At 41.5% G+C, this 26,438-nt stretch overlaps 1 protein-coding gene across 2 annotated transcripts in view; it reads left to right on the plus strand.

Moving 5' to 3' along the window:
* MTHFD1L (methylenetetrahydrofolate dehydrogenase (NADP+ dependent) 1 like) overlaps positions 1 to 26,438 on the plus strand; it is a 177,777-nt gene that overhangs the window by 69,040 nt on the left and 82,299 nt on the right. For both annotated transcript variants that reach the window (XM_070733706.1, XM_070733708.1), the window contains exons 16-20: positions 3,781 to 3,883; positions 5,026 to 5,102; positions 7,555 to 7,695; positions 15,226 to 15,294; positions 19,051 to 19,162. In XM_070733706.1, coding sequence (XP_070589807.1) covers positions 3,781 to 3,883; positions 5,026 to 5,102; positions 7,555 to 7,695; positions 15,226 to 15,294; positions 19,051 to 19,162 — 502 coding nt within the window. The remainder of the gene's footprint in view (positions 1 to 3,780; positions 3,884 to 5,025; positions 5,103 to 7,554; positions 7,696 to 15,225; positions 15,295 to 19,050; positions 19,163 to 26,438) is intronic.

Genomic DNA, 26,438 nt, shown 5'->3' on the forward strand with positions numbered 1-26,438 from the left:
GGTTGGTTGTTCAATAAATTTCTGTTACTACTTGAATTCGTTTTTTAAAACTGAGGTACAGGGGCAGCAAGGGGGCGGTACCTAATTAATATGATAATTATATTAATTTATAACTCAGTCCCTACCAATAAGACTCGAGCTAAACCCATGATGGACTCTCCTTCCAGGACCTGGAGAAGACCGTTCAGGTGAGTACAACGGTTCTTCTGCACGATCTGAAGTTTCCGAACACTTTTCAAAGGTAGCCCCATGTAGAGAGCGTTGCAGTAATCGAACCTCGAGGTGATAAGGGCATGAGTGACTGTGAGCAATGACTCCCTGTCCAAATAGGGCCGCAACTGGTGCACCAGGCGAACCTGGGCAAACGCCCTCCTCGCCACAGCCGAAAGATGATGTTCCAATGTCAGCTGTGGGTCGAGGAGGACGCCCAAGTTGCGCACCCTCTCTGAGGGGGTCAGTAGTTCCCCCCCCAGGGTAATGGACGGACAGATGGAATTGTCCTTGGGAGGCAACACCCACAGCCACTCCGTCTTGTCTGGATTGAGTTTGAGTTTGTTGACACCCATCCAGGCCCCAACAGCCTCCAGGCACTGGCACATCACTTCCACTGCTTCGCTGACTGAACATGGGGTGGAGATGTACAACTGGGTATCATCCGCATATTGATGATACCTCACCCCATGCCCTTGGATGATCTCACCCAGCGGTTTCATGTAGATATTAAATAGCAGGGGGGAGAGGACCGACCCCTGAGGTACCCCACAAGGGAGAAACCTAGAGGTCGACCTCTGACCCCCCACTAACACCGACTGCGACCGACCGGAGAGGTAGGAGGAGAACCACTGGAGAACAGTGCCTCCCACTCCCAACCCCTCCAGTCGGCGCAGAAGGATACCATGGTCGATGGTATCGAAAGCCGCTGAGAGGTCAAGAAGCACCAGGACAGAGGACAAGCCCCTGTCCCGGGCCCGCCAGAGATCATCCATCAACGCGACCAAAGCAGTTTCCGTGCTGTAGCCGGGCCTGAAACCCGACTGCTGGGGACCTAGATAATCGGCTTCTTCCAAGGACCGCTGGAGCTGGAGTGCCACCACCTTCTCGACAACCTTCCCCATAAAGGGAAGGTTGGAGACTGGACGATAGTTGTTAAGTACGGCTGGGTCCAGGGAGGGCTTCTTGAGGAGGGGGCGCACAAGCGCTTCTTTATAGAGTGATGGAAAAACTCCCCTCCCCAAGGAAGCGTTGGTAATCTCCTGGGCCCAGCTCCGTGTCACCTCCCTGCTGGCCGAAACCAACCAAGAGGGACACGGATCCAGTAAGCAGGTGGCAGAACTCACAGCTCCAATGGCCTTGTCCACTTCATCAGGTGTCACCAAGTCAAACTCCTCCCAGACAGATGGACAAAGATGTTTAGCCCCAGTCACCTCGACTGACTCATTGTCAGCCGATACTGCTATGCAATTGGAGTCGAGTTCAGCTCGGATCCGAGCGACTTTATCAGCGAAAAACGAGTTAAATTCCTCAGCACTGCCCTGCAAGGGTTCCCCAACTCCCCCCTGATTTAGAAGGGAGCGGGTTACCCTAAACAGGGCAGCCGGGCGGGATTCCGCTGATGCAATCAAGGCGGCATGGTACGCGCATCTTGCCGCCTTGAGCGCCACTTTGTAAGTCTTAATAAAAGCTCTTACAAGTGTGATTAGAATTGCCCCCACCCTCCTCGCCTTTCGTAAACTTCTTAAAACCCACCTCTGCCGTCAGGCATGGGGGAACAGATATTCTTTCCCCCTAGGCCTTTACAATTTACGCATGGTATGTCTGTATGTATGTTTGGTTTTTGTAATAAGTAATAAGTTTTTTTTTAGTTATTTTAGTATTGGATTGGATTGTTACATGCTGTCTTTATCATTGTTGTTAGCCGCCCCGAGTCTATGGAGCGGGGTGGCATACAAATCCAACAAATAAATAAATAAATTATTTGTCTGAAGTAGTGTAGTGTTTCCCTGCCTAAGCACGGGGTTGGACTAGAAGACCTCCAGGGTCCCTTCCAACACTGTTACTATATTATTTATTAAGATAGTTGTTTTACAACTACATTGGAGACTCAATAACTGCCTCCTATTGAGCGTCTTATTAGCAGTTCCACTACTACTGGATGTCTACAGCAGGGAGATGAGCCCCGTAGGTAGTTGAATCCAGAATATTGCATTACATTGAATAGTCTCTGCTCCAAATAAGGTCTTCCTCTCATAACATCATATCTGGTTTATTGTAAGAATGGCTAAACTTCAATTTGTGCTCCTTGGGGCAAACTGGACCTTCACCACCCAGTATCCTATAGTTATATTTGTCTTCCATTGTATGCACCAATTACAGTAGTTTGATAGGGCTTATGATTTGTTTCATAATCTTTCAAACATTTTTGGTTTGGATTGTTTCTCATTTCATTCACAAGACATATTACTGATATTTTCTGCTGCTTTTCCTCCCTTTTCTTGTTCCACTGGAAAAGAAAATTAAAACTGGATGTCTATTGGAATGCCTGTTCCATAAACCACTGCTTGCTCGATTTCTACATTAGCAGAAAATGCAGTGGATCAGATCAGGCTTTGGGTGCCATGTAAACATTATTTAGCATATATTTATTTTTATTTTATTTTTTAAATTTATTTTATTTGTCAACAAGTGCAAACAGAACACATTAAAAAATGGCACAAATACCCGGATATAAAGAAGCAAAACATAGCCACAAACACATAAAATGCATACATACAAATGATTACAGTAGGATAGAAATGGTAAGCCCGCCATTGTGCTTATGCACACCCCCTTATGGACCTCTTAAGAAACATATAAGGTTCATGGTTTAAGGTAAAAGATATGGGAGTTAGAGGAACTAACAACAGGATCAGGTAATATATATATATATGAGTATATATATGAGTAGTAGTTATATGCCCTGAATACAAGTACAGTGATACCTCGTCTTACAAACGCCTCATCATACAAAATTTTCAAGATACAAACCCAGTCTTTAAGATTTTTTTTGCCTCTTCTTGCAAACTATTTTCACCTTACAAACCCACCGCCGCCGCTGGGATGCCCCACCTCCGAACTTCCGTTGCCAGCGAAGCACCCATTTTTGCGCTGCTTGGATTCCCCTGAGGCTCCCCTCCATGGGAAACCCCACCTCGATTTCCATGTTTTTGTGATGCTGCAGGGGAATCCCAGCAGCACAAAAATGGGCGCTTCGCTGGCAATGGAAGTCCGGAGATGGGGTTTCCCAGCGAGGGGAGCATCAGTGAAATCGCAGCATCACAAAAACACAGAAGTCCGGAGGTGAGGTTTCGAGGAATTCGGTGGTTTTGCGATGCTGCGATTTCACTGATGCTCCCCTCGCTGGGAAATCCCACTTCTGGACTTCTGTTGCCAGTGAAGCGCTCATTTTTGCGATGCTGGGATTCCCCTGCTGGGATTCCCCTGCAGCATCACAAAAACACAGAAGTCCGGAGGTGGGGTTTCCCATGGAGGGGAGCCTCAGGGGAATCCCAGCAGCGCAAAAACGGGTGCTTTGGCTGGCAAAGGGGGTGAATTTTGGGCTTGCACACATTAATCGCTTTTCCATTGATTCCTATGGAAAACATTGTTTCATCTTACAAACTTTTCACCTTAAGAACCTCATCCTGGAACCAATTAAGTTCGTAAGACAAGGTATCACTGTACTATGGTCAGATGTGTAAATTCTATATGTGTTTCTATCACTTTCTCTTTATTTGTTTTTAGAGGCTTGGAATAACCAAAACAGATCCTAAAACATTAACTCCAGATGAGATTAATAAATTTGTCCGACTTGATATAGACATATCTACAATAACATGGCAAAGGGGTAGGTATTAAGCAAAAGGAGTCACCAACTAGTCTACTTTGTTTTTGCATAAAGTCATCAGATACTTCCTGGAAAGTTTCAACCCTAACATAAACAATTACTTTTGAAAAAAGCAGAGTTTTATATGCAGTTCTTGGCAAAAGTTTCTTCTCAGAACAGATTAAGTTATTCAGTGAAAAGGAAAAGAAATATCTGCACTTGCTTAACTATCTTTTGTGACTTGATAACGGGCTCTGGAAGTAGGTCAAGATTTCCACACTGATACTATCCTGTATTTTGGAAAACATGTTAATAAGTATGGTCTTGATTTTTCCTGTGTATTTTGTACTTTGAATTTTGAGAACTGGAAATGTTCCCCTTTTTTTCTTTTAACTCAGTGATTGTATTGCTCTGGACTAAAGACCCACAAAGACCTAACATAAAAGCTATATAAATGTCCTTCCCATTTCTTAAACTTTTTGCAATTCTCAGCAAATTTGGTGAAGGTTAAGGTTTTGGTGAAGGTTAAGTTTTTCTATAGACAAAATTTAGAGCAGATAATTTTATAGAAGATTTTTTAAATATGATTTTGCTAAGCAATATTTTGAATTGTCTTTTGACTCTCTCTGTGTTAAAATATTAATAATTTGCACTCGTAAATGAATATTTCAAACACTTCTAAAATTAAAGTCCCGTTTAAAAGTTTGCAGCAAAATTCAACCATGCAAAAAATTCTGTTGCTGTATCCAGCTACAGCTCAACCCTTCTGCAGCCTTTCAAAAAAATAACATGCATTAAAGTTAACAAAATATGTGGATGCTTAAATTATACACTGCTCAAAAAAATAAAGGGAACACTTAAGCAACACAATATAGCTCCAAGTAAATCAAACTTCTATGAAATCAAACTGTCCCTTAGGAAGCAAAACTGATTAACAATCAATTTCACATGCTGTTGGGAACATTCAACTTTGTTGAAAAGAATAAAGTATTCAATGAGAGATCTAGGATGTGTTCTTTGAGTGTTCCCTTTAATTTTTTTGAGCAGTATGTTTATAATATATTAACAGGGTGAAATATGCAAACATTTCCCACCCAATTCTGGTAGAAGAACAGAAGATTTGATACTTCAGTAAATGTTTCAGCTATTTGTTTTCCTTTTAGTGGTGGATACAAATGATAGATTCCTTAGAAAAATAACAATTGGCCAAGCAAATACAGAGAAGGGATTTTCTCGCCAGGTAAGTAAAGTTCTAATATGTTTGAGATTAAATTTCATGTACACTTTATGATGATCTGTTCCTGTTATATTTCAGTAAATTGATATACCAAGATTTAGAAATGAATAAATCTTCACCATAGCTTGACATACAGTTTAGGATCATTATTTCTGTTTCTGTTAAATGTAATCTATGTTTATTCCAGAAGTTCATTCTGCTTTACTATCTATATCATATAGGAATAATTTCATTTCAGCATAGAATTAGATAAGAGTTTGGAAAAAAATATGTAGAGCTAGAACTCAGTGGGTTACTCTCTTGATAAATCCGAGTCCTTGGAGGGGGGCGGTATATAAATATAAATATAAATAAAGAAATAACTTCAAAATTGATATGGATGAAATGGTCACCTGAGATTCCAGTATATTCTCGAGAGCCTATTGCTAAACAAAATAAATATAATAATAATAATAATAATAATAATAATAATAATAATAATAATAATAATTTATTAGATTTGTATGCCGCCCCTCTCCGCAGACGCGGGGCGGCTCACAACAATAATAATAACAATATACAATGTAACAAATCTAATATTAAAAGAAAGTATTAAAAAAACCCATCATTTAAAAAAAAATACAACACAAGCATACCATACATAAAGTCTATAACCCTGGGGGAGATGTCTCGATTCCCCCATGCCTGGCGATATAGGTGGGTCTTAAGCAATTTACGAAAGGCAAAGAGAGTGGGCGGCAGTTCTGATCTCTGGGGAGAGTTGATTCCAGAGGGCTGGTGCCACCACAGAGAAGGCTCTTCCCCTGGGGCCCGCCAGACGACATTGTTTACTCGACAGAACCCGGAGAAGGCCAATTCTATGGGACCTTATCGGCCGCTGGGATTTGTGCGGCAGAAGACGGTCCCAGAGATATTCTGGTCCGATGCCATGTAGGGCTTTATAAGTCATTACCAACACTTTGAATTGTGACCAAAAACTGATCGGCAGCCAATGCAAGCCACGGAGTGTTGGACAGACGTGGGCGAACCTAGGTAACCCACAGTGGCTCTCGCGGCCGCATTCTGCACGATCTGAAGTTTCCGAACACTTTTCAAAGGTAGCCCCATGTAGAGAGCGTTGCAGTAGTCAAACCTCGAGGTGATGAGGGCATGAGCAACTGTGAGCAATGACTCCCTGTCCAGATAGGGCCGTAACTGGTGTGCCAGGCGAACCTGTGCAAACGCCCTCCTTGCCACAGCCGAAAGATGATGTTCCAATGTCAGCTGTGGATCGAGGAGGATGCTCAAGTTGCAGACCCTCTCTGAGGGGGGGCAGTAATTCCCCCCCAGGGTAATGGACGGATAGATGGAATTGTCCTTTGGAGGCAAAACCCACAGCCACTCCATCTTGCCCGGGTTGAGCTTGAGCTTGTTGACACCCATCCAAACCCCAACAGCCTCCAGGCACCGGCACATCACTTCCACTGCTTCACTGACTGGACATGGGGTAGAGATTTATAACTGGGTATCATCAGCTTACTGATGATACCTCACCCCATGCCCTTGGATGATCTCACCCAGCGGTTTCATGTAGATATTAAATAGCAGGGGGGAGAGGACTGACCCCTGAGGCAGCCCACAAGGGAGAGACCTAGAGGTCGACCTCTGACCCCCCACTAACACCGACTGCAACCGACTGGAAATGTAGGAGGAAAACCACTGAAGAACAGTGCCTCCCACTTCCAACCCCTCCAGCCAGTGCAGAAGGATACCATGGTCGATGGTATCGAAAGCTGCTGAGAGGTCAAGAAGCACCAGGACAGAGGACAAGACCCTGTCCCGGGCCCACCAGAGATCATCAGCATGACCAAAGCAGTTTCCGTGCTGCAGCCGGGCCTGAATCCTGACTGCTGAGGGCCTAGATAATCGGCTTCTTCCAAGGACCGCTGGAGTTGGAGCGCCACCACCTTCTCAACAGATGGAATATGCAACTTACTGTGATGGCCAGGTGGGCCCAATTCTCTATATAAATATAGCCATAGAAGAAATTGGTCTTCCAAATAACCATAAAGGCAATATTGTCCTTTACTATGTTATATGAGAGAATATGTTATAAGCTTTCCCAAGGACTACAGGGATCAAACCATTTAGCCACTGTTCATAGCACTTATCTAAGCACTGAGCTCTTGGGTTTTTATCTAGCACCATGCTAATCTTGCCAGCTTTATAGACCAGTAGAGAACAATATAAAATATCCTACAAGTGAGCTTGACATGGCGTCTAAATAAACTACAGATTGTTTTGTTGTTTTCTTAGCAAGACTATACAAGTGGTTTCCACGACCGTCTTCTGGGTGTTTGTTTGTTTTTTAACTTCCCAGTCTAGCTGACAGCTGTGAGATTATGCTTGGCATGTAGGGTATCTAGTTATGGGCTTTGAATGTCTATTCACTATAACTTTCCTTTTCTGTTCACAGACTCAGTTTGATATAGCTGTTGCAAGTGAAATTATGGCAATATTAGCACTAACCAGTAGCCTGTCTGATATGAAAGAGAGACTGGGAAAAATCGTGGTTGCTAACAACACAAAAGGACAACCTGTGACAGCAGAAGATTTGGTATGTATTATTTATTTATAATGTTTTCATAAGGCTTCAGTGGTTGACAAGCAGCAAAATAATATAAAATAATACAGTTATCATAAAAATAGTCAGTTTTATGAAATAATATGTAGTCCTGAGTCCTGAGGAGAAGGGCAGCCTATAAATCTAAACAAACAAATAATACAAGCAAACATGATACTGCATTCAGTTTTGGTCACCACAATGCAAATAGGATGTTGATACTCTAAAAAAAGCACAGAGAAGAGCGACAAAGATGATTAGGGGACTAGAGGCTAAAACATATGAAGAACAGTTGCAGTTACTGGGCATGGCTTAATGAAAAGAAGAACCAGAGGAGACATGATAGCGGTGTTCTAATATCTCAGGGATTCAATTCAATTCAATTCAATTTATTAGATTTGTATGCCGCCCTTCTCCGTGGACTCGGGGTGGCTCACAACAGTAATAACACAGTACAGTGATCCCTCGATTATCGCGAGGGTTCCGTTCCAAGACCCCTCGCGATAATCGATTTTTCGCGATGTAGGGTTGCGGAAGTAAAAACACCATCTGCGCATGCGCGCCCTTTTTCCATGGCCGCGCATGCGCAGATGGTGGAGTTTGCCTGGGCGGCGGGGAAACCCGGATCTTCGTCTGCTCGCTGCTGCTGCGGCCGCCCAGCAGCTGATCTGCTCGGTGGCAGCAGCGAGGAGCCGAATCGGGCTTTCCCCTTTGTGTGGGCGGCGGGGGAACCTGGATCTTCGTCTGCAGCAGCGAGCTGGGCGGCCACAGCAGCAGCGAGCAGACGAAGATCCAGGTTTCCCTGCCGCCCACGCAAAGGGGAAAGCCCGATTCGGCTCCTCGCTGCTGCCCCCGAGCAGATCAGCTGCTGGGCGGACGCAGCAGCAGCGAGCAGACGAAGATCGGGGTTTCCCCACCGCCCACGCAAAGGGGAAACCCCGGCTCCTCGCTGATGCCCCCGCTCGCCCGCCCGCCGCCCGCCACCCGCCAGCAAGAGGGGGAGAGATAGAGAAAGAGAGAGAAGGAAAGAAAGAGATGAGAGAGGGAGGAAGAGAGTGTGAGAGAGGAAGAAGCAAGAGAGAGAAAGAGAGAAAGAAAGATGAGAAAGGAAGGAAGAGAGTGACGTCATCGGGTGGGAAAAATCGCAATATAGCGTTTCGCGAAGATTGAGATCGCGAAACTCGAGGGATCACTGTATATAACAAATCTAATAATTTTGCCACAAAGAAGGAGGAGTCAACCTATTCTCCAAAGCATCTGAGGGTAGAACAAGAAGCAATGGGTGGAAGCTGAACAAGGAGAGAAGCAACTTAGAACTAAGGAGAAATTTCCTGACAGTTAAAACAATTAATCATTGGAATAGCTTGCTTCCAGAAGTTATGAATATTATTTTTATTATTATATTATTTATTATTTATTGGATTTGTGTGCCGACCCTCTCTGTGGACTCGGGGCGGCTAACAACAGTGGTAAAAACAGCATGTGACAATCCAATACTAAAACAGCTAAAAACCCTTGTTATAAAACTAATCATACATAATAAATTGTAGAAGCCTAGGGGGAAAGAATATCTCTGTTCCCCCATGCCTGATGGCAGAGGTGGATTTTAAGGAGCTTACGAAAGGCAAGGAGGGTGGGGGCTATTCTAATCTCTGGGGGGAGTTGGTTCCAAAGGGCCGGGGCGGCCACAGAGAAGGCTCTTCCCCTGGGTCCCGCCAAACGACATTGTTTAGTTCAGCGTTTCCCAACCGGTGTGCCGCGGCACACTAGTGTGCCGCGAGACACAGCCAGGTGTGCCGCCAAGCTCCTAGGGAAAAAGGAGAGCTTAAGGAGAGCCCTGCCCAGCTGGAGATTCCCTGGCAGCACCAGGTAGAAGCCAGCAATGCAGCACCCTTTTCCAGTGCCGCGTAAGGAGCTGGGCGTTGGAGTTTGGGGTGGGGAGCGATGAAAGTGCGGAGGCCGGTGCTGCGGCTGCCCCCACCCCCCAGTGCCTCCATTCCCCTCGCGCCCCTGGCTTCTCGCCGCTGACGCCCGCCCTCCCTCCCGCTCGATCTGCCCCTTTCTCCAGCTCCTCCAGCGAGCGCTCGGAGAAAACCTTCTCACAGTGGAGGTCGGAGAAGGTTCTTTGGAATGTCGGGGGTGTGTGCGCGCGCGCGCCCTATCCCCCAGCCAGCCTACCCGGAAAAGCTTTGCCGGCCTCCGCAGAGAAGGAAGAGAGAGAACAAGAGAGAGAAAGAAAGGAAGAGAGAGAGAAAGAGATCGCAAGAGAGACAGAATGAGAGAGAGAGAGAAAGAGAAAGAAAGAAAGAGACAGCAAGAGGGGGGAAGGAGGGAGAGAGAAAGAGAGAGGAAGGAAGGAAGAGAGAAAGAAAGAGATAGCAAGAGAGACAGAATGAGAGAGAGAGAGAGAAAGAAAGAAAGAGACAGCAAGAGGGGGGAAGGAGGGAGAGAGAAAGAGAGTCAAAGAGAGAGGAAGGAAGGAAGAGAGAAAGAAAGAGATAGCAAGAGAGACAGAATGAGAGAGAGAGAAAGAGAAAGAAAGAAAGAGACAGCAAGAGGGGGGAAGGAGGGAGAGAGAAAGAGCAAAAGAGAGAGGAAGGAAGAGAGAAAGAAAGAGATAGCAAGAGAGACAGAATGAGAGAGAGAAAGAAAGGAAAGAAAGAAAGAAAGACAGCAAGAGGGGGGAAGGAGGGAGAGAGAAAGAGCAAAAGAGAGAGGAAGGAAGGGAGAAAGAAAGGGATGGAGAGAGAGAGAAAGAGGGAGGGAGAGAAAGAGGGAGGGAGAGAGAAATAGAGCGAAAGGGAGAAAGAGAGATTTTTTTTTGTCCAAACTTTTTTGCGCCCCACCCCCCTCAATGTTCCCCAGGATTTTGAAAATATGAATAATGTGCCGCGGCTCAAAAAAGGTTGGGAAACACTGGTTTAGTTGACGGGACCCGGAGAAGACTCCAACACTGGAAGTTTTTAAGAAGAAATTGGATAACCATCTGTCTGAAGTAGTGTAGGGTTTCCTGCCTAAGCAGGGGATTGGACTAGAAGACCTCCAAAGTCCCTTCCAACTCTGTTTTATTATTATTATAATTCAAGTTGTGAATGATAGGAGCATAAAATGATACCACACATTGTGTCAGACAAAACCTCATCAGCTTCCCAGTACCTCTGCCTACACATGTCTCTGTCCTCAAATGCATGTTGGAAAAGTACAAATCTTATAGCTGGCAGGAGTACAGGACCCACTGTCCTGTGGAAAACATCTTCTTCAAATACTATATCTAAACAAGGTATAAAAAGCAAGCACTCCAATAAGTACTCTATCTCTTTAGGTTTTGTTTAGAGTAAGTGATCTCAAACAGCCTCTAAGGCAGTGATGGCGATCCTTTTTTCTTTTGGGTGCTGTGAAAGCGCATGTGCACACACTATCATACCTGCGTGAGTGCCCACACCCATAATTCAATGCCTGGGGAGGGCAAAAAGTGCCTCCAGTGCCCCACCGGAAGTGTTCTGGAGGCCAGAAACAGCTCATTTCCCAACTTCTGGTCGGCCAGGTAATCCCGTTTTTCACACCTTCCCCCACCATCCTGGAGGCCTTCTGGAAGCCAAAATTGCCCTCCCAGAGCCTCCGTGCAAGCTGAAAATCAGATGGTCGGTGCACACTTATGTGCTGGAGCTGAGCTAGGGCAATGGCTCATGTGCTGGCAGATATGGCTCCGCGTGCCACCTGTAGCACCCGTGTCATAGGTTCGCCATCACTGCTCTAAGCCATGTAGGATTTTAAAGGGAATCTCAACATCTTGAAATGCACCTGAAAAATATATCAGAGACTGATATAGGATTTATTTATTAAATTTGTATGCCGCCCCTCTCCGTAGACTCGGGGCGGCTCACAACAGTAATAGAAAAAACAATGTACAATACAAATCTAATAATTAAAACTAAAAACCCATAATTTTTTTTAAAAATGCACACAACATAGCATACATAAACAATATAGGATGCATGATGGTAGATGCCAAGTCTATGCAATTAGTGAAGAACACAGGACACTAGTTCCCACAGTATTGGTGTTTTATGACGATGTTGAGTTTTTCTTGTTCAAGCGCAAAGCATTACATTTTGCATTTTTTTGTTTCAGCTTTAAACATGCAATGCTTTTTGAAAATGTTGCTTTGAGTTTAGAAAGTGCATATAGGGATAACATGCTACCTACAAATTCATGAAGCAGTTGCTCAGATAAACCGAGCATTGGTCTACATGCATATACATTCTCCTTGCTTTTTTTTTCTGAAAAGGACTTTCATCACTTTATTTATTTATTTATTTATTTATTATTTGGATTTGTATGCCGCCCCTCTCCGAAGACTCGGGGCGGCTCACAACAAATAGTACAAATCATAAATAATCTTTCCTGTTGCTTTCATCCCTTTTGGAGTGGAGAGTAATTGCAAGTAACTATTTGTAGAACGCTAATAACAGTATCCTAAACATTTGTTCTCAAAAAAATATTACTTTCACTTGAGTGTATATTTTAATGAATATAAAGGTAAAGGTTTCCCTGTCCAGTTGTGTCCGACTCTAGGGGATGGGGCTTAACTCAGTTTCTTGGACGATGGAGCCAGTGTTGAATGAAGACATTTTTTATGGTAATGTGGCCAGCATGTTATGTAATGTGGCCAGTCACACCGAACGCTATTATGTTCATACCAAAGTGGTACCTATTAATCTTCTCTCATTTGCAAACTTTCAAATTGCTAGGTAGACAGGAGCTGGGAGTGGGACAAGAAACAGGAGTTCACCCCATTATGCAGCCCTTAGGTCTCGAACCTGGACTGTCAGCTTTGTAGGTGACAAGCTCTGTATCTTTTAACCACTGAGCCATTGCGCCCCCTCCTTTTGATTAATATTAGCATACATTCAAATATGAATTCATTTTTTAAATTATTTTGATTTCTTTCTATAAAATGTTTTCATAGGTGTTTACAATTCCTAATTTAATACTCAGCCCAAACCACTAATTCCTTCTTTCTTTTATTTCATTCGGATATGAATAATATTTAATATACCTAGCAACTCTCTTTGGTCTGAATTTCAAGAGTGCTATATCACATCTTGAACATACTGTAATGAAATCTAAAATACACATTGACCGATGAAAACCAGATGCTTCAAGAAATGGAGATGGGAGGAGGCAGAGAAGGGAAAGATAAATTGAATATTTAATAAACTCAGAAGCTCTTTTCAAAAGTTTAATGGTTTTTTAAGAAAGCCTGCCTCAGTAATGGAACTACAGGATTTGTTGCCAAAATATGGTGTTCATTGAGCACAGTCTTAAAGACTAGATTGCAATTTGGCTGCTATATCATAGCAAAATATTTGATGGATAGATGCCATATCTTCATGGTAAATTAAACTGGCACCCTCAAGATTAGTATTTCAGCAGCCTTAAGGATTATTAAATAAATATGTAGCTATTTATATAGTAAGGGCATTTATCAAATTACATATCTTAGAAAAAATATGTAATTTTGAAATGCACATATTTAGTGATTCATTCATTTTTTAAAGAATGTACAGGTAAGAATATTTCTGCAACCAAAAAGTGTGAGGATCAGTCATAAGCCACTTTTTTTTTCAACCCCACAATAATTAAATGGTTATTAAATGAAAGGCTATAAGTTGAGGACTCTCATTAAGTCTTTACAATGAATCTGAGTTAAGACTATCTTTGAAAATTTCATTGAAAATTGAAAATCAGCTTTAATCTAACAAGCGCAGTGTGGGACAATTAATAAAACATCAGACAAATGATCTGTATATAAAAGCACCTGCAAATGGGCAGCCTGGAAGTGAGTTGCAGATTTTTAAAACTGAAATTGTTTGCTTGCTTATGTGCTATGAAGTCATTGTCATCTCTTAAGTGTTCACATAAATAGATTTTCTTTAAGGGTACAGATTGCTAAATTTCAAAACATGGCAAACTTGGTTTTCAGATTACTACGTATAACCACAGGAAGAAGGAAGGAAGGAAGGGAAAGAAAGAAAGAAAGAAAGAAAGAAAGAAAGAAAGAAGGACAATTTTATCCTGGATCTCAGCCAGTTATTTTTTTAAAACATGCAAATTAAGGCAATGCTCTATTTGTCTTACAGCTTTTCAGCTAATGTTGAAAGTATGCTACTTCTATGCTTTAATTTGCATAAATCAATAGCAGCCATTGAGATAATTAATTAATTGTCTTTACAATTAACTATCGCAATGAATTCCACTTAATTCTTCGCTGAGTGAAAAAGACCATCCATTTGTATATCCTATATTTCTTGGATGACAGCAGGTTACGTCATTACAGGAGACCGAGAAATACATTTTTCCAAGCTAGGTATGATTTTACTGATCAAACTGCCTTTTAAGCGAAATGATTAAAAGCCCTAACGTTGCTGATAGCCGTTACTCATAAAGAAGGTTATATAACTTCCCAATCCTTCTCATTTCTCTTTCCCATCTCTACAGTATCCATTTCAAAATGGGACATAATCTAGCTTCCAAATCTTGCCTTACATTTTAATAGGAAAAGCAGTAAAGCTTAACAATTGTAATAATATGCTAATAATTTCAGTAGTAGCTAGTCCCCTCCCCACTCTGCAAAAATAAAAATAGTTAGGAGAGGCTGGAATCTTCTGGTTCTCCCAGTTTTCTTCTGCTGAAATTTTATAAGTGCACGCACAATGTCTGCTAGAGTAGGGGTGGGTTCAAACTTACCTCACTGCTGGTTTGCTTCTTCCCACACCGCGTTGCTGCATGCACATTGCATGCTGTTTGGCCGTGTCACATGGGCACAGTGCCAAAAACTCAGCTTCTGCACACGCACTGCCATTGGAGCCAGTTTGGGGGTGGGGTCAATCAACAATCATTCCCAGTTTGACGAGCAGGGGGGGAATTTCCGCTAGCAGTTCTATAGAACCGGTCCAAACTGGGATCAACCCACCTCTGTGCTAAAGGCACTTGCCCGTTAATAAATTGCTCGCATGGGAGGCATAGAGTTACGTATTTCTAATTTATCAGAACCTTAGCTGCTACCTCCTTCAGACACATCACAACTTACCTAGCAGGAGAATCCTTATGGCCTTTATTTACTTTTGCCCTTTTTAATGGCAAGAGGTGAGCTGCTCAAACCCATCATCAGTATGCAACTTCCCATCGTGTTTATTTCCTCCGAAACCTTTCGGGGGGGGGGTGTTTATGTTCCAGAGGCAGTCTTTGGTACAAGTTACTTCTTCTAAATTATGTTTCAATGTTGTAAATCAGAAATGTATTTGCAGTTTATTGAAATTGAGGCCATTCTTTTTTCTTGTTTCTTTTAAGAAGTGATTCCATCATGCTATAAAGCTAGAATAATCCATTCTAGCATTAACCATTCTAGGTTGGTTTGTTTTTACCTAAATTATTTTATGGCTTAGGTTAGTTTGTTCAAACTTCTTCTCAGTTTCAAATAACATTAATCTTAAAAATAAAAGAAAAATCTCTTTGTTTTAGGGAGTGACTGGTGCTTTGGCAGTTTTGATGAAGGATGCAATTAAACCAACTTTGATGCAGACTTTGGAGGTGAGTCTAGTCCTCTGTAATCCAAGGCTTCATTTCTTTCTTCATAAGGCTACATTGCCAGCATATGTTTTAAAGTATTGAGTGCATTCATTGTTATTCATATCCTAGAAAAATGGGGTTCACTCACAGAGCAAACTCCCCATCCCACATATTGTACCAATGTCTTCTAGGGTCATGATAGTGATGAGGCCAAAGATGGCTGGGGAAAGGAAGTCTTTAAAATGAAAAGGAAGTGTGACCCAAAATTGCTTTTTCAAAAGGCAATTGGACTTCTTTGTTTTTCCTCAAAGACATTTCACTTCTTCTCCAAGAAACTTTTTGAAGAAAAATTCTGAAGAAGAATTGAAGGAGCTTCTTGGAGGAGAAATGAAATGTTTTCAAGGAAAAAAAAGAAAGTCCAATTGCCTTTTGAAAAAGCACCTTTGAGACTACCGTGACCTTGATCACTGAGAATTGCCACAAACATTCTTCAGAGTGACAAGAAAATCTGACGTTTGATCACATGACATTAGATTATTCCTGAATATGCAAATGATTACACTGCATGGCATTAGCAGTTTTATTATTTAACATACAGCATACTAAAGTGAAAATCATGGTTTTGCTTCTGTGTTTTCCTAAAAGGAATTACTATGAGTACCTATTTGTAATTTTATTCATGTGTTTTTATTTTGCTTGTATGTTACTTATTCTTAAAAAGCCGATAGTGTTGAAATAATAATCTGAACCCTTAGTCGCATAAACAAAATAAAACATAAAAAACTATAAAATACAAATACCATTTGCCTGCAAATCCACCTTCAGTTATAGTACTTATATGCTGTATCTGGAAAAACAAGTTCAACATTTTTCTTCAGCAAGAGGATTGAAACTGAGCAAATTTTATTGGGATGGAGATCCAAAGAGTGAGGGCCGTTATATTGAAAGTGACTGCTTCAGATGCCTGGCAACTGACAATCTCATACAGGTGGGATCAGAAAAGAATTGAATCTATTTAATTTGGTTGGATGGACAGATAAATACAGAAGATGATCCAGATCCAGAATCAAATAGGACAACCAGCACCTTTAATCACACCTGGCATCAATGCATCCACTGATGCAATGAAAAGTGAAACATCCGAGCAATGTTTGCCCAGGCTACCATATTTTGGACCAGATATAGCTTCGAAAAGCTCTTTATAGAACATGTTATGATACTTGAAATGGAAGATAAGTGGGGAATGAATGATCCTGAACAGGTCCTCTTGGTCCAGGAATAGTTGCAAATGGCACACAGTTTGTAGCTTTGCAACTGCCCTTCAGCCACAGTTGTCATTTGTTCTTCAAGTAGAAGCTTTGAAGCTAGGTGAACCTCCAATTTGTAGCTAACCCCTGAATGCAAGAGTATAACCCCATTCAGATGGAATTTCTCTGGGATTATATGATTCCCTCTTGCAGGGATTTAAATCTGCTTCTCCACCAGAGGAAGGATCCTGGTTCCCATCCCCAAGCATAACCAATTTGCTTTCCATGTTGTACCCAGCCTAAAACATGAAGAGAGCTTTAGAGGCAGCAAATTATTTAAGGGTCTAATTAATGTGCTGCTTCTAGAGCTATCTGCAGCTGCAGTTTCTCTCAGAGGAATTTTATATCAATTAAATCAGTTGAGAAACCCACAGATCTAAGAGTGAAAACAGTTAGCAGGTACTCTATTACAGCGTTTCCCAACCGGTGTGCCGCGGCACACTAGTGTGCCGCAAGACACAGTCAGGTGTGCCGCCAAGCTCCTAGGGAAGCTCCAGCTGGGCGGGGCGCTGCCGGTGCCTCCGAGCTCCCACTCGCAGCTGTCCCCAGGTTCCTGCCCGTTGCCGCGGTTTCTCCTGCTGGGCCCTAAAGAAGGAAGGCGGGGAAAAGGAGAGTTTGATTCTTCGCGCCTCCTTTTTCCTGCCTTCCTTCTTTGGGGCCCAGCAGGAGAGCGCCAGAAACCGTGGCAACGGGCAGGAGCCAGGGGACAGCTGCGAGTGGGAGCTCGGAGGCACCGGCAGCGCCCCGCCCAGCTGGAGTTTCCTGGCGTCGGCGGCAAGTGTCCTTTGGGCCCGGCGGGAGGGCACTGGCGGTGGGAGCAGGAGCGTGCCGGCTGCAGCGGCCCCAGGCGGTCGCGGTGAGATGGGGGCGGCGAGAGGGAGCATCAGCGCCACCCCTCTACGAGCAGCAAGAGCCTCAGCGACGGGGCACGCCGTTTGCCTTTCGGCTCCGTCGCTGAGGCTTTTGCTGCTCGTGGAAGGGAAGGCGCCGATGCCCAAAGCCTCAGCGACGTTTGGCTGCCAGCGGGGGTGGGGAGGAGAAAATCCTCCCGCCCCCTCCAGGAGCAGCAAAAGCCTAAGTGACGGATCGCGCCGTTTGCCTTTCGGCTCCGTCGCTGAGGCTTTTGCTGCTCGTGGAGGGGGGGGGTTGGCGGTGCCGATGCCAAATGCTTTCCCTCCGCGGTGGGGGGTGGAGGGCAGGCGCAGTCAGCCCCAGGAGACAAAGAGGGAATGAGAGAAAGGAAAGAGAGAGAAAGGGAGGGAGAGAAAGAACAAGTGAGAGATAGAAAGGATAGAGAGAAAGGGAATGAGAGAAAGGAAAGAGAGAGAAAGGGAGGGAGGGAGAGAAGGAATGAGGGAAAAAGGGAGGAAGAGAGAGAAATGAGAAACATGAGAGAGAAAAGGGGGAAAGACAGGAGAAGTACCCAGAAATGAGACAGTGGTATAAATTTCAGGAGGGATGATTGATGATTGACTGTACAGGTATTTATAAGGGGATGTTACATGGGATTGTATATATGAGGGGGTTATTTATGTATGTATATATGTATGTATGTATGTATGTATGTATGTATGTATGTATGTATGTATGTATGTATTCATTCATTCATTCATTCATTCATTCATTCATTCATTTATTTATTTATTTATTTATTTATTTATTTATTTATTAGATTTGTGTCATTTTGGTTGGTGGTGTGCCCCAGAATTTTGTAAATGTAAAAAATGTGCCGCGGCTCAAAAAAGGTTGAAAATCACTGCTCTATTATGATACAATCATATCTAGAAGATTGGTTGTATTATATCAGTAAAAAGATTGATTGTATTATACCAATATAACCTCATTATCCATGTCAATTGTTTTACAACTTCATGTTTTAAAATTTAACATAAAATGATTGCTCTCTTGTTCTTAATGTCATATCATAGAAACATAGAAACATAGAAGTCTGACGGCAGAAAAAGACCTCATGGCCCATCTAGTCTGCCCTTATACTATTTTCTGTATTTTATCTTAGGATGGATATATGTTTATCCCAGGCATGTTTAAATTCAGTTACTGTGAATTTATCTACCACGTCTGCTGGAAGTTTGTTCCAAGGATCTACTACTCTTTCAGTAAAATAATATTTTCTCACGTTGCTTTTGATCTTTTCCCCAACTAACTTCAAATTGTGTCCCCTTGTTCTTGTGTTCACTTTCCTATTAAAAACACTTCCCTCCTGGACCTTATTTAACCCTTTAACATATTTAAATGTTTCGATCATGTCCCCCCTTTTCCTTCTGTCCTCCAGAAGGAAAAGGGGGACATGATCGAAACATTTAAATATGTTAAAGGGTCAATTTATCATATCAATTTAAATTTAATTTAAATTGATATGATAAATTGACCCTTTAACATGTTTAAAATATCAATTTAAGCTTTAGTAGAGAATTCAATATGTCTATATGTTCTTATTATTTTCTTCTAGGGCACTCCAGTTTTTGTGCATGCTGGACCTTTTGCAAATATTGCACATGGCAATTCTTCAGTTTTGGCAGACAAGCTTGCCCTGAAGTTGGTCGGCAAAGAAGGATTTGTAGGTGAGAAAACTAATATTATTTTAGCATACTGCTGCTGTAGGTCTGGAACAGTTTAGTCTGAAATGTATTCTTAGGAATGAATGCTATATATTATCTAGCAGCATTTGTTTGTGAAAGTTTGGTTTCTTTATTTATTTGGTATTCTATATTAAAAACATTAAAATTCTGCTGACATTAGAAACAGTAAAATTAATGTCATTTAAACAGTTTTCATAGGGGGGTGCACATTAAAGAAGTATTTTTTAAAACACTGCCGTAGTGCTCTAGAGCAAACCTGATGAAAGGAGGACAATGAATTCCCCTGTTTCATGTGGACTTTAGTGAAAGGGAAGATAATATTTCTGCTTAGGTATGTGTTTTCACTTAATGATAGATCACATGCCTTGTTTTCTGAAAACCAAGGTATTCTCGGCTGTCTTCGGGTAAATATAGGGGGTGGGAATCCATTCTGATATCACAATGAATTGGTTACTAAAAACAGCTCTAAATCCTAGGATCATAATATTATGAGGGACTTCCGAAGTCATTTTGTCCAACTTCTTTCCCAATGCAAGATGTTAATACATTTCAGCCTCTATTTGAAGATTTCTAATAAAAGGGAACATATCTATGTCTGAAATAACCTAGTTTGCTGATGTCAGTTCCTACCATCCATAAATGTCTCCTTACACTTGGCCTAAGGGGTGTGGTGACCTACCCTGTTTCCCCGATAGTAAGACACCCCCGATTGTAAGACGTATCGGGGGTTTCAGGGGGGTCGGCTAATATAAGCCGTACCCCGAAAGTAAGACATATGTCTTACTTTCGGGGAAACACGAGGGTATTGCCGCCTCCCTCTCATCTAGCTGCGCGCCGCCTCTTGCCCACGTCCGCACCGTCCCCCTCTCCATACGTCGCCGCATCTGCCACCTCCCTCTGATCTTAATGAGCGCCGCCTCCTGCCCACTTTCGCGCCGCCCCCTCCATACGTCACCGCGTCTGCCGCCTCCGTCTGATCCAAATGAGCGCCGCCTCCTGCCCACACCTGCGCCGTCCCCCTCTCCATATGTCGCCGCGTCTGCCACCTCCCTCTGATCTTAATGAGCGCCGCCTCCTGCCCACTTACGCACCGCCCCCCCTCCATACGTCACCGCGTCTAAATGTTAATTTTATGGTTAAAACAAAAAATTGTCAATTTTTTTCCAATATAAGACATACCCCGAAAGTAAGACATAGTGGGGCTTTTGGGGATAAAAAGAAAGTAAGACACTGTCTTACTTTCGGGGAAACACAGTAACAGTTAACACTCTAGGTCAGTGACGGTGAACTTTTTTTCCCTCAGGTGCCAAAATAGTGCATGTGTGCACTATCGAATATGTGCATATGCCGATACCCATATTCAAGAACCCCCGCTCTCCCATTTCCTGACGGCCCATTTTTCACCCTACCCAGGTTCCAAAGGAGCTTTCTTGGAGCTTGGGGAGAGCAAAAATGCCCTCCCCTGCCCCCCTGGAGACCCTCTGGAGGCCAAAAACACCTTCCCAGAGCCAAAAATCACTAACTATTTTAGCCTTATCTCCTGCCAATCTAGCAATTCAAAATAATAATAATAATAATAATAATAATAATAATAATAATAATTTAGATTTGTATGTCGCTCCTCTCCAAGGACTCGGAGCAGCTCACAACAATAATACACCATGTACAAATCTAATGTTAAAAACAATTTAAAACCCTTATTATAAATATAACCCTTATTATATTACAACCTAACAGACCATACATAAACCATAATAGCTAGGGGTATATCCCCATGCAAAAGTGGGTCTTCAGAAGCTTTTGAAAGGCAAGGAGGGTGGGAGCGGTCCTAATCCCTGGGGGGAGTTGATTCCAGAGGGCTGGGGCCGCCACAGAGAAGGCTCTTCCCCTGGGTACCGCCAGACGGCATTGTTTAGTCGATGGGACCCGGAGAAGGCCAACTTTGTGGGACCTAATCGGTCACTGGGATTCATGCGGCAGAAGCAAATGCAGGTAGAAAAATAGTACCACTTCAGTGGCAAGTTAACAATGTTCTGTGCACATTGGCATATGGTCATGCTAGCCACATGATCATGAAAATGTCAACAGACAATGCTGATTCTGTCAATTAAGAAGTGAAGATTATCACTCCCCCCTAGAATCCGATACCAGTGGTCAGGGGAAGCCTTTATCTTTACCTTACACTTGCCTAAATTTGTTTCCTTATGATTGCTTTCTGGTCCTGTCCAGAAGTCTGTTCTACAATGGATCAATGACTTTATTCTGAATAATCAATTTACAGTGTTTTTAATTTAAACGTGGCAGATAACTTCTCTGGAATAGATCTTTCCATTAGTAACTCTCCTATACACAGACAAACACACACACGCACACGCACACACACACACAGTAAGATAGCTTTCCTAGGCTTCCTGATGCCCCCTTTCTAATTCTCCCACGTTTTCTAACATCCCTTGATGCTTCAGGCTTTTAACTAGTTTTATGTCTGGTGTTTTTAGCCTCTGCTGCTTTTAGCAGCTTTTTTAATTGTTTTATTATGTTTAGCAGCTTTTTTTACACTGTTTTATGACGTGTTTCTATTGATTTTAACTATGTTTTACTGCCTGCCACCCTGAAAGTTCATTCTATATTTATCTGCAACAATCTGTACTGATAATTTGTAGATGGCTCCTATGATCTTGAGGTTTACTTATTTTGCTGGCATAAAATATTTATTGGTTTAAGCTAAGAATGTTTGAAAAAATAATAACCAGTTCAATCATTCTGCAACTATTCTGAATTTCCAGTGGATTCCTGATGTACTAAGTTGTTCTCTGGGGTTTTCCCTAAACATAGTGAGATCTTTCCTTATTTAAAAAATTTCAGATGAGTGGATTCACACATGAAACAAATATGATAAATTAATTCTTCTTTTGGAACTGAAAGTAAAATGTTTTGGCTCTTAGTATCAGTGTTACTGAAATACTGCATGTAGCCTTGCAATCACTTCACCTTAGTCTGTTGAAATAGTCTATAGCGAAAGAATAATGATGCCATGAATCAAGAACAGGAATAAGACATATAAATGAAATCAAATAAAAGCAGAAAATGAATCACTGAATAAAGAATTTAGGTAACTGTATTGTATTTTGTCGTGACACGCGTTTGCTTTTAATTACAACCTTTGTCAAGGGGAGTATATTACAGATTTAATTATTTTAATGTAGACTTTAATATGTGAAGGGTGTTGTATTATTTAGTATATATATAAAACATACAAAGATCCATAACTTCTCCATTTCCCCTGCCTCCTTTGGCACACAGGCCTTTTCTGTTATTATGATAGCAGATAACTGGATAACTTTTGGCAAACCTTTTAAGCATTGTAAACATAAGTAGAACGGAGCCTTTATCGGCTGTCCAAATAATTTATTTGCTTTATGATACAGTTAAATTGATCATTGAAATAAAATACCTCATGGTAGTTGCCGAGCTATCTATGTAACATGCATACAGTTTATTATGCCTACCCACACTCCAAAGTCCGCAGCAGGTTTATAAATTCCCTTGTAAAAAACACTGCAGACTCAATGTTTAAGTGTAATGGATGCTATCCAAAATGTTCTTATAAATGTAAAGGGATTTGCTATATTTCTTTTGCGTTGGCCCTTTCTCCAAAAAAGGAAACAAAACCTCAGTCTTTAGCTGTAAACCCCTTTTGGCAACCTAAGCACAAGTCTTAATATTTGCATTGTCTCAAGTTGTTTATAGCTGTTTGTGTTTGCCTGACTTCACAGAAAATTCACTATGTGATAAGTGTTTCAGAGAGAGTTACACTCAGACTCCTAGCTATAGTATGTTGTGGTATACCAATATCTTTCTACTATTTCTTTTTCTAATTAATTTTTTTTTAAAAAAATCTAATACTTTCTTACCATTATTTTATCTTAAATTAAATGATCTTTTCTTGGATGTTTGGATCAAATATTAATGAAGAATTGTGTGTAAGAAGAATCATTGCTCTTAGTATTTAGCTGCAATTTAATCTCACTTCCCATTGCATTTCAGATAATAGGTGATATGAAAAAAAATCTATAATTTACAGAGATAGCACCGCAATGTTGATCCCGTCCAATTATAACACATGTGATTTTAATAATTATTTAAAATATACATAAATATAATATGTAAAAAACCCTCAAGTTTGGAAGACTGTTTCCTTCGTCTCTATAATATATATTGAACCTCAATCTTGAAAGTCATTTCCATGTGGCCCACAAAATTCAGGCAATAATCTTATCCTTAAACTCCATTGATCAGACTCTTGTGTCTACTGTGAGAGGATTTGGTTCTGAGGAGAGAGGATTTGGGAAGTAAAAATAAATGCAAATTCAGGAAGATGTATTTCCCATATATTTCCTTGCTCCCTGAATGTGTCCTGAGAGGCAATCTCAATTCAGGCTGTTAAAAATATCTTATTCCAGGATTAAGCTTTTCCTTGGAGAAAAGATGAATTTGTATGCTCTGCAGCAGCCAGTCTTGTAAGTAGAAGCAGGAAATCATGTCTAAAGTGACCAGATTTTAAGATTGGGAAAGAGGGACACCATTGAGGGGGGGAGGGGCTAAAAAAAGTTTAGCCACCCCCCCCCCAAAAAATTATCTCTTGCTTTCTCTCTTGCTTTCTCTCTTGCTTTCTCTCTCTTACTCTCTCTCTCGCTATCTCTCTCTTATTTTATTTATTTATTGGTCTCTCTCTCTTTCTCTCTCTCTCTCACTCTCTCTCTTTTTCTCATTCTCTTTCTCCCTCCCTCTCTCTCTTTCTCTCTCTTGCTCTCTCTCTCTTGCTCTCTCTATCACTTGCTCTCTCTCACTCTTGCTTTCTTGCTCTCTCTCTTGCTCTCTGCCCCTCTCTTTCTCTCTCTCTCTCCCTTTTTCTCTCTCTCTTGCTATCTCTCTCTTTCTCTCTCCCCCTCACTCTTTCTCACTCTCTCTTTCTCTTTTTCTCATTCGCTCTCTCTCTCTCTTGCTCTCTCTCTCTGTCTCTTGCTCTCTCTCTTTTTCTCTCTCTCTCTTTCTCTCTTGCTCTCTCTTTCTCTTGCTCTCTCTTCCTCTCTCTGTTCCTTGCTCTCTCTCTCTCCCCATCAATGAGAGAGTACACTCAGTCTCTCCACTCGCAGCACTGGGCGAAGGCAAGGAAAAATGCTGGGTGAGCTGGTGAGCATACGGGTTTTCCCGCCCGGCGCAAACACTGTTCCGTCCCTCCACTCACCCCCAAGCACAGCGGATGGGCTGTCAGAGCAGCAGGGGTTGAATGCCTCAGCTGCATTTCCCCTTCCTTCCCCCGCCTTTGCTATTGCAGCCAGTGAGCATTCCTGCCTGGGCGGCTAAGCCCCACAGCGGTGGCCACAGGAAGGTGTCAAGCCAGGGGCGAGGAGCGAGCAACAGTGGAAGAGGAAGTGGGGAGTGAGCAAATAAAAAGAAAGGAAGAAAGAAAGAAAAATAAAAGGGGGGGAGAAAAAAATTGGGACTTTTTAAAAATGCCCCGGGACGCGGGACAAATTGCTAAAAAGCGTGACTGTCCCCCTGAATGTGGAACGTGTGGTCACCTTACTCTTGCTAAGACAGTATTCTAAACCTTTTTGAAGAGGTTGATTAAATGTATTAATCTACTTAGCTATCAGTTGTATAAAGCTCTTAAAATTGATGCAGCTAATGGCATTTAAGAAACATGATATATGTATGGATAAATAAATAAATAAATAAAAATGCATACATACATATATACAGACATACGTACAAAGAATTGTAAAAAAGGAGGAAATTGAAGGAATATAGAATTTATTAATTTTCTCTGCCTCTGTATTTTCTATCCTTATTCAAATTGTTTGTCCTTAAGAAACAATGTGGTGTTAAAGGGACCAGTTTAGAAACAAAAGAAAATATTGCAAACAAAGAAAGAAAACATAGAATTTTATCTGAACACTAGCAATTATTCATAAAGACAGTAGTTTATTTTCTTCTGTTTCTTTGTTATCCATTTCCCTAATAAGTCATGAGCAAACCTCTGCAAATAATTATTTCTTTTAGGAAATAATATTTCCAGAATACAGGACTATAATTTGGAATTACATCATATTTTAAACAAAGATTTCCCAAATGGCCTTATTAGGCCAAACACCATAAAAAGCTGGATTATTCTTTGAAAAAAACGTTAATAACTGAGTTTCTTGATAGACAAAAAAAAGGCCATAGCTAGATGTTTCCTGTGAAAGATTGCCCAAAGTATATTGCTATTACCCTCTAATGTTCCTATTGTGTGGATTAATTTCCAGGAAAATATCTCTGGCAATAAGTGGTTACATGTAGACTTGTTTACTTTAAAACATAAAATTGATCACCTCCGTTTTTAAGACTCTGAAAAGTTGCTTAATTGTGGAAGTAATATACAAAGCAATAAAATAGCCCAGATCTTATACTCCAAGTGGTACTATTGATATCAATAGGACTGATGCCAATGAAACCATTAGCACAGTGATGTAGAGGAAGTGAATATTTGGGTTAATTCCCAAAAGTCTATTTCAATGAAATATCATCTCTAAGAAATAAAATGCAAACTCATAGATTTTAAAAAAGAATATAAGGAGGAAAACAAGTTTAATACTATATGTATGTATGCTATTGTACACTCAGCAAATGTACAGGTGAAGCTCGAAAAATTAGAATATCATGCAAAAGTTCATTTATTTCAGTAATTCAACTTAAAAGGTGAAACTAATGTATGAGAGAGACTCATTACAGGCAAAGCAAGATAGTTCAAGCCATGATTTATCATAATTGTGATGATTAGAATAGAAACATAGAAACATAGAAGTCTGACGGCAGAAAAAGACCTCATGGTCCATCTAGTCTGCCCTTATACTATTTTCTGTATTTTATCTTAGGATGGATATATGTTTATCCCAGGCATGTTTAAATTCAGTTACTGTGGATTTATCTACCACAACTGCTGGAAGTTTGTTCCAAGGATCTACTACTCTTTCAGTAAAATAATATTTTCTCATGTTGCTTTTGATCTTTCCCCCAACTAACTTCAGATTGTGTCCCCTTGTTCTTGTGTTCACTTTCCTATTAAAAACACTTCCCTCCTGGACCTTATTTAACCCTTTAATATATTTAAATGTTTCGATCATGTCCCCCCTTTTCCTTCTGTCCTCCAGACTATACAGATTGAGTTCATTAAGTCTTTCCTGATACGTTTTATGCTTAAGACCTTCCACCA

This window comes from Erythrolamprus reginae, chromosome 1 (genome assembly GCF_031021105.1).
Source record: "Erythrolamprus reginae isolate rEryReg1 chromosome 1, rEryReg1.hap1, whole genome shotgun sequence".
Taxonomy (NCBI): domain Eukaryota; kingdom Metazoa; phylum Chordata; class Lepidosauria; order Squamata; family Dipsadidae; genus Erythrolamprus; species Erythrolamprus reginae.